The following is an 8,982-nucleotide window of genomic DNA, read 5'->3' as shown; positions in this document are numbered from 1 at the left end:
TTGTCCAATATGAACTTCTCACTGTGCAAATATAGAAGAAAAGCAGTAATTTTGCCACATACTACAAAAGCTCCTGAAATTTAATCAAATAAAATGAAAACTCAACCTCAAATAGTATTACTATTTATTACTCAATAGTAATAAAATATTTTTAAAAATACTTCAATGTTCTTTGGTTTAGTCCTTCTGCATGTGTTTCTTGGTTGCTCATGCATAATAAATCAAAAGCCAATACTGGCTCCTTTTGGATTCCGCCAAGGAAACTTCCAAAGGTGAGCAGGCAGAACTGACATTTTAAGTTGTCTCAGAGTCAATTTACAGCAGCAATATGAACCTATGACTGTGTCACATAAAAAACATGAAAACTGTACTTATATGTACACAGAACTGCCTGGTTTATGCTGAAAATGGGTACATATCTATGCTGCCAGAAGACCACTATATACACTACGCAGACCAAATTGTGTACTGGAGCATAAATGCCATAGCACGGGAAAGGTGCACACAGAAGGAACAGATAATTGCATGATACAGTACTACCTCTTTTCACTCCTCAGGCCACTCTGAGATGCTTTTTAGAGTCCAGTATGTGACGAAAGCATCATGTAAATTCCACAGGAATAAACACTTGTTGCTCATTTCAATTTCCACTACAGATATCACACTGCAGGCTCACCTGGTGCCTCATATCAGCATTTGGCCTTTGGTTCATAATTATGAATTTTCAGGAGACAGAAATCCTCATACTCATTGCCTGCTTAACAGACAGTTGACAAGGAATGGCTAACAATCTTTCCCTTCTTCCATTAAGGGCATTCCACCTGAGTTGTGAAATTTTGTCCCTTAAACAAACACTGATTATAGAAAATAAAAGTAAAGCTTGGCAGTTCTCCTTGAAGTCCACGTTCTTACATGAGATAATAGCTGTCCTTTTGCTGATCCAATTTCAGTCTGCCATTCTACAAGTAGCAGTTTTGGGCAACTCTCTCTCACGGCTCTTCCTTAGCGTTGAACCCAACCCTAGTCAGAAGTCAGTGCAGACCCTCCCAGTATGCGTGCTAACAACAAGGTTTGTCATGGCAGAATCAAAACGCCTCTAAGCTGAGGAAATCGGTGATCCTGCTGTCCTTGATATGCCATTATCAGCACAGCAAGGAATAGGCAAATGAGTAGTCTGCTCTTGGAACAGACCGTAGTCCTGCAATCAGATAACCAAAAGCAAACCCCAGCTTTGTGGCAATGGTGGTACATTCAATAGGACACCTCTTTAGGTGAAAGAGTTATACAGAAAGATTGGAGTGCTCTCTAGTAATTTTAGATGGCATGTCCTCAAAGCCTATGGTTTTTGATATTCCCTTTCTCCCGAGCTGTGAAAAGCTGTTGGATGCAGTACAGTGCACAGCAATGTGAGAGAGCAGAATCAGAACCTCTGTCCAAAGAACTACACAAGCTGAGGTTGCAGACACCTTTAACAAGTCTTTCAATTGAAGCGCTAATGTATTAAGACTCCACCTTCACTTTTCCCTCAGAGCTCCTGCAAACTAACACACTTCTCAGAATTTCTTCTTGCCAATAACTATCCACAATCTAAAGGAAAGGGATGAACAATATAATACTTGGAATCTTTTTGTTTGAATCTAATACGAATCTTTGTGCCCAGATTGAAATCTGCATTTCTCTGTGGACTTACCATCCATGTTTGGTTTTGCAGTCCTCTTTTTTCCCCTACCCAAAACTTAAGCATGACGAAAAAAGTCACCAGATGCTTGGAAATACTCTTGAAAATGTAATCTTTTGGAGTCTTTTGGAGATAAAATTCCTATTCATTAAGATGAATTAACATAATTCATACTGAATTCTTACCATATACGGATCATGCAGGTGCACACAAAATAGTTAATAATAATTAAAAACCTATGACTGAGAAGACAAGTGAGAAATTATTGCAGGATCAGAATCTGCAAATAGGTGTGTGGTTACTAAAATATACAATGCTGAGCATGATTTTTACTAAAAGTAACTACACTACCAATAGGACTAATAGTAATTTCAATGTAGTGAAAATTATCCTTATTTTCTGGTAAGGTAGTTCTTCTTATCAGAAAAAAATAAGGGCAAATTCCTATTTTACCTGCCGAGGGGTCCTCTCGGATTTGCTCCTGCACCATTCCCAGTCTGTGAGTTCAGGTTTATGGCTTTCCTCATGAGACAGCCTCCGTTCTGGTCCCTCGGAAAAGGTCGACTTCTCAAAGTTTCTGACCTCTTCTCTTCTCGCGGTTCCCGGTTTGCCAGGAAGGAGGCGGTGGGCTCCCGGTCTCTCAGGAAGAAGGAGGCGGTGCGTCCCCGGTTTGTCGGGAAGGAGGCGGTCGGTTCCCGGTTCGTCGGGAAGGAGGCGGCGGTCGGCGCTCGCCTCCTGGCCCGGGGCCGGCGCGGCCGCGGGGCCCGCCGGGGCGTCCCGGGAGCTGTCCGCCGGGGCCGTGGTGCTGAAGTCCGCCTTCCCACAGCGGGGGGGGTCGTCGCTCCCTCCCCGAGGTTCGTCCGCGCTACCGCAGCCGTAGCTCACCAGGTTGTGACAGGACGTAGATTGACCACCCCCGTCGTGGCGGTGGTGGTTTTCGCGGGATATTCTGTAGATTCCATAACCTTGCTGGAACGACAGGTTGAATTCGAAACCCCTGCGTTTGGCTAAGGGGAAAGGAAAGAAATGTCACATTGGAAGAGTCAAAACCAAGAAGACAAATGAGATTACACTCACAGTGAAAATGACATTCTAAAACATGGAATAAATTGTTTAACTACTGCTAGAAACAGACAATTTTCTATCCATAAAAAGAATGAATTGTTGAGAAGAAAGACTTCGCAGACAGTATGTTATTATACTGCCTTCTTAATGAATTCAGAAATTATACGTTCCAAAATTAATGGATTACCAGATTCCCAGAAACTGGTAGATTACCTGCCATTTTCAAAACCACTACGATATATGATATTTTGTCGGATATACACAAGAAGAAAAAATTTAAATTTTGTCATACTCTTTTTTTTCACAGCCTGTTTCAGCTATATTCCTGAAGGTGAAACAATGTACAAAATGATAAAATATTCCTGAGAATCTATAACTAACCTTCGATATCAATAGTTAAGCAAGAAAAACAGAATTCTACAATAAAAAAATAAATATTTGAAGTATTTACACAATGAAATTTTTGTATATTCTCCATTCTAAATTCAGTGCTCCAACTAATCTTACACAGTGATTGAAGAATTAAATAAAAATTCTCAGTCATTATTTATACCCTTTCATTCTTCCTCCCTTCTAACACAAATTACCTGAGATTCTTCATACTCTCCCTTTTCATCTTACATTATGCAGTAACTAAAGAAGTGCCTTTTATTTAACTAATGAAATCATCTTCCCACCAAACCTTTCATGCTAAATTATAAAATAAAAAGTATGGGGATACCTTTATACAACCTTTGTTTCTATTCAACAGTTTGTGTGCTTACTAGATCATATTTAATTGTGGGTGAAATTCTGACCTTAGCAGTCATTACATTAAAACTTGAGAATAGTCTTCAGTACAAATATCTAAAAGTCACAGATTTATTTTAAATTATTTTGTAACTGCTACTTCTCCATCTGCTGTATATTTATCTCTCTAAATAGCATTATCAAATACATCTGAAATAAACTGCCTTCGTGATGAACTGCAGTCATCCTCTCTGGGAAAGCAGTTAAAACGGCATCAGTTGCAGCACAAGCCATTATGCACTTGGAGAATGTGTTCAAAGCAAGTGAAAGCCATGAATGAGAATGGCTTTTCTCTAGGATTCAGGAGTTTATTTCTCCCTAAACATGCAGTGAATTTCAGGAATTCATCCACTGATGTCAGAGGACTTTTAACTCCAGAGAATGGGAAACAACACCCAGATCCTCAGAAGCATTTAGCTCTTAACTTCTGCAGTTGGACTAGATGATCCTTGTAGGTCCCTTCCAACTGAACTGTTCTGTTCTATTCTATTCCTAACTTTCTAAATAAAACTTGCCAGCACTTTCAATTCCCCTTGGACCAGGCCTCAAGGGACAAGTGTATCAAACTCTAGCACTACAACTCTCACTTCTGAAAGATTAATGCATAAATCTATTATTTTTATATACTAATATAATTGCAGTATTATAAATAGGAAATTGAAATTATTTTTCTGTTAAGTTATTCTTGATAATAATTATGAATGCAAATTAAAAAATCAACTATTGCTCTATCCTCCTTCCTTGTACACCTCCTTACTATATTTTTACTGGAACATATGTATTATATGTTAAGAGACATCTAACAGATACAGATGTATTTAATATCCTGTGGCAGATTTCTATCCTTCAAACTTTCCATAATTACCTACTGTTGAATAGCTGAATTTTTTTAAGTTCATACATTTTCAGTTGTCCCAGAAAGCAAACATGCATGAACATAAATTCATACATTTGTGTGTAATTAATGTAAATTCATCACTAATAAAGATACTAAACTTATATTAGTAGGTATAATAAGCTTCAATAAAACATTTAAATAAGAAACACTTCTCTCAGAAGAACACTGGAAATGTATTTTCATTTGTAATTCAAAATGCAGTCCCTCTGTGCAGATACCTCAGTCTCCGATGTTCATGTATTTCATAAGTAACTGTGGCCAGGAAATTTACAGGAAAGCATTATGCAGTCTTTTAGCCACAAATATGATGATGTTGTTCATGTTCACAGAAGCCTAAATGTGTTTTTCACTAGCAGTAAGTTCATGGAGTGATTGCTGTATTTCTTCTTCTTCTTCTGTTTCTCTGACAGAGTATTACCACATGATCAAGTTCTTTATGAAAAGAACAAAAGTCGTGTAACTGCAGGAGACAGGCTGTGGCAGTCAGCGTGTGCAGGGACTCCTCCAGCTGGTTTTACATGGAGGCCCAGAGAAAAACAGGGCTTTAGAAGATTCCAGGAAGGTTACCAGTGAAGGTCTGGCATCCTCTGTTACACCAAGGTAAACTTTATAAACATGCAGGGAAATATTTTTAGGCAAAAACTGTGTAGGAGTTCCTCAGCTTTCAACAAGCGGCATGAACACACTGAGATACAGGCCCCTCCCATAAATCATGTCCTTCGCTCTTTGCTTATTGGTGTTGCTGTGATTTCTGGTTAGTAGCTACAGCACAGGTGTACAAACAATAGCTCCTCTCCTTCTTATAATTTGCTTGCAATTAGCATGGTTTTTTCCCCCACAACGTTAAACATGTTTAGCATGTTCCATGTATTTGATTAGTAGAAGTCAGATTTTGGTAGATACATCTTTCCCAGGGTAGGAAAAGAGAGCAAAACTGGGATTCAGAGTCCATCAGAATCTGCTAGAAGATCTGACAGTGACCTGGGAAAATCAGCCAAGCTTCTGTGCCTCAGCATCCACTATTTCCCTCCAGCTGTCTTGCACGAATGTTGTGAGTCTCATTTACTGTTCTGAATAATGTCTGTATAATTCACGTAAATTATTTCAAGCAGTACAAAGTACTGCTACTGACACTAACTTCCTATCCTGTTTACTACAAGATACATTCCAGCTGCGTGTCACCCTTCTATACTTACTTTTGAGTTCTTCTGAAGACACTGCATAAGAATCCCTCCTGCAATTAATGATGCAGCCACAGGGCAGGTGGATCCAGTGTTCCGACAGGACAAATACTGGGGTGACTGTGGCAGCCAGCAAAGTCAGCAGGAAGCTAAGCGTCTCAAATGAAAGGCTTTGAAAACCAGTGATGTGCTGGACAACCATTTGTATCTGAAAGGCAGAGCATTTTGAAATTTAAATCACTTCAGGCACATGAGATACTTCCAGGAATAAACAGAAGATCTCACCATTAATACGACACAAGTAAAAGACACAGGTTGTCATTAATGTTTGCTGAGCCTAACAATTTTGTTTTGAACAGAGAGTAGAGAAAATACACCGACAAGAGACTCTCTTCATTCTGCCTTTCTCAGAAAAGCCCTTTCTTAAGCTAAATATATACATCTGAGCACCATTAAAACAAGCAACGCGCAATCCAAGCAACTTAGAAGGCACTGCTAACGCAGTCTCTCCTGCATGGTATTGAGGAACCCCAACTCCTGGTGGGGAACAGGAGAGAACTTAGCACCACAGAGGGCTGCACTGCAGATGCTCTGTAATGCTCTCTTTCCCTTGAGAGAAGCTCAGGTGCTGACTCTGTACACATCCTGGGGACTGGGATAACACTGCCCCAGACCCATGTTCCGTGTTCTCAACAGACTCCTTTCTAACTATACATGAATGTAACTGTTTCCAAATATAGTAGTGCATGCACACGACAGCACTCCCTCCCCCTGCCCCCAGTACTACAGAGATTACAGAGATACAATCAAACCTCATTTTTCTAATAAACTCCTATTTTTTAACCAGTCTGGCAAAGGACGTGACTCACAGCTGTGAGGAGGGGCAGAAGAGCTAGTTTAGTACAATTCACAGACCCCCATAATGCTGAGCAAATGCTTGTCAGACAGCTGGCAATACAAAAGGGTGGACCTTATTCATCCCTCTATTCAGGTGATACAAATGATGTGATGATAGAGTAACATACTGATGAATCAGGCTCTGCCAAACCTGCTGAAAGCCAGTTAAATTCATGTAGTGACAGAGACCTGCTTTAAAGGACTTTTGCTGGCACAAACTATCCTGTAAGGAACAATTGCAATGGCTACTGCTCATCTATTTCAATACATGGCACACCAACTCACATCCCATTTAAATATAAGTAAACATGAGAAAGTAAAGCAATCTGACAATTTACCATCATTGGAAGCCAGAGAATGACTTTTGTCAATGCAAGAATCAGCGAGAACCGTTTCTGGGCAAAGCCCACCGTGAAGCTCCTGCTCTGTATGCTGTGCATGCAACGGGGCTCGAGTGCACCGCTCTCAGCCACACCTTTCCTAAAAACTGCCTCCGAGCTTGGACACGCGTTTTGGAAATGCTTCAGGGTTTTATCCACAGGGTCCACCGGTGACAGAGATGGGGTAGCAGTACTGCAGCCTGCAGGTGTCCCAGGGGTGATGTAGCCTCGAGAGATTTCCTGGTAATCAATGTGTAATAGCTGTTGCTCATCTGAGCACAACAGCTGGTAAGTTAGAGGAACAGACAGCACTGTGAGGAGGCAAAAGCACAGCGAGTAGACAATAAATAAAAACAAGATATAGGAACTGGCACAGTCAGTGAAGCAACCCCAGGAGGTGGGGATGTACTTGCCCCAACCACAGAGAGGCAAAATGCAGATCAGCAAACTGACAATCCAAATGGTAAGAATGGCCCATACCATGCTCACTTGTCGCTTGGAAGTGCTGCAGCTCATTGTCTCCGTTTTATTGATGGTGTAGAAGTTGTAAGAAACTATAAGAGACCCTTTCAGGTTGCTAGAAATTCCCTGGAATAAATATATAAGCGCTGAGGTGGTGCACAGAGGCTGGGGGAGGACGTCACTTGACCACTGGGTGAGCATGAAAATAATCACTGGCACGATGCTGATCAAATCATCTATTGACAAAGAGGTCACAATCATTGAAACCGTGGTTTTGTTTTGCATTTTCAGCAGGGAAACTAGTGAATAAATGCTGCCCAGAAGTGCTGTGAATGCAATGATGAAAGTCAAGCAGAACAGAAAGACATTCAAAGTTCTCTGCTCGCTAGGCTTATCCATAATGCTATGATTTTCAGCGAAGAAGCTTGTCCCATTGAGTGACAAATTACTAGGCGTTACCGACATCGTCCTTGGCAAATTTTTTTCTTTGCCTTCTCACTGACTCTGCAAGTTTTCACTAGCTGAAACCTGAACAGTTAGCTCCACATCACAAGTTTCTTTGTTAACCTAGACTCTCTTTTGTGGCATCCAATGAAGAAATATTCAGGTGAAAGCACCCTTGATAACCAGAACAACTCATGCTCTCGAAAATTCAGGCAACAATGAAGTATCAAAGGTGCTGAAAAAAATGCAGTTCTTCATAATCCCTTCAGTACTGGAAGATGGTTAATTTAGGCTCTTCAGGTAATAACATGCCATTCACTTTTGACAGATATCAGGCAACGTGCCTTACTCACGAGTTCAGGTGAAACGAAGGCAGAATATCAGGTATGTTCAAGCTCTAGTAGCTCGGGGAGAAACATAGTAGAAATGAGAGGCTGTTGGATTCACCCTGCGCTGTTCTGAGCTGCAGGAGGGAGGAGTCAGATGCAAGCAGGATAGCAGAGACGAGGGGAGTGAGTATCTTCTCAGCCGGAGCTGCCTCTTAGCTGGATCAGAAGACTGAAACACTGTCCCTGCTAAGCCACACCTCCAATGCTGACACTGAAATCCAATGCAAATACTCAGATCTGATGTCAGCTGTAAATGTCATTCCTGTAAAGCCCATGGCTGCTCCAGGGCTGTGCATCATGAGCTAGAGTGCTGCTTTTATTCTTTCGTACTTCTGTACTCCAAGCTTAGCAAGGGGAAAAGCCGCAGGAGCCTTTTATGAAGATGAAACAGAAGGGGTGTGCCTGCTCTGCCTTTTTGTATTCCTACTCCCACTGCAAGTGTGCGTGTGTATGTACATACACTGCACATGGATGCTAACCGTACAGCTACATAGTGACAACCTTTCATTAATGACAGGTAAATGCCATTCATCTTAGCCAGGTGTTGCCTGCCTATGTGGTATCTCAGCTCAGTCTGGGGTTTATAAAACTTTCATTCCCTGCGTGATTCAAATCTGACCCGCATCAAATGCTGACTATCTGCTCTAGCTGAATACATGGATAGGATCACAGCCAAGTGCATTTTGGCACGTTTTGAATGTTTTCTCTTGAGAAAGTGCAATACTGGTGAAACTTATAAGCTGACAAAATTTTCAACACTCAGATATTAAGTGGACAGATAGGTTCAATTCAATCTTCT

The 8,982-nt window shown here is 41.0% G+C and overlaps 1 protein-coding gene across 3 annotated transcripts in view; it reads right to left on the bottom strand.

Moving 5' to 3' along the window:
- GPR149 (G protein-coupled receptor 149) overlaps window positions 1-8,317 on the bottom strand; it is a 31,917-nt gene extending 23,600 nt beyond the window's left edge. For all 3 annotated transcript variants that reach the window (XR_011326261.1, XM_069792942.1, XM_069792944.1), the window contains exons 1-3: window positions 6,847-8,317; window positions 5,627-5,819; window positions 2,132-2,685 (exon numbers count right to left, since the gene is read on the bottom strand). Coding sequence is in view for 2 of the 3 variants with exons in the window: in XM_069792942.1 (XP_069649043.1) it covers window positions 2,132-2,685; window positions 5,627-5,819; window positions 6,847-7,815 (1,716 nt within the window). In the remaining variant the exon portion in view is untranslated. The remainder of the gene's footprint in view (window positions 1-2,131; window positions 2,686-5,626; window positions 5,820-6,846) is intronic.
- Between the last annotated feature and the right edge of the window lie 665 nt (window positions 8,318-8,982).

The sequence above is a fragment of the Haliaeetus albicilla genome, chromosome 9 (genome assembly GCF_947461875.1).
Source record: "Haliaeetus albicilla chromosome 9, bHalAlb1.1, whole genome shotgun sequence".
In the NCBI taxonomy this organism is placed as follows: Eukaryota; Metazoa; Chordata; class Aves; order Accipitriformes; family Accipitridae; genus Haliaeetus; species Haliaeetus albicilla.
Note: the sequence above shows the minus strand (reverse complement) of the source record. Positions and strands in the feature narration are given on the sequence as shown.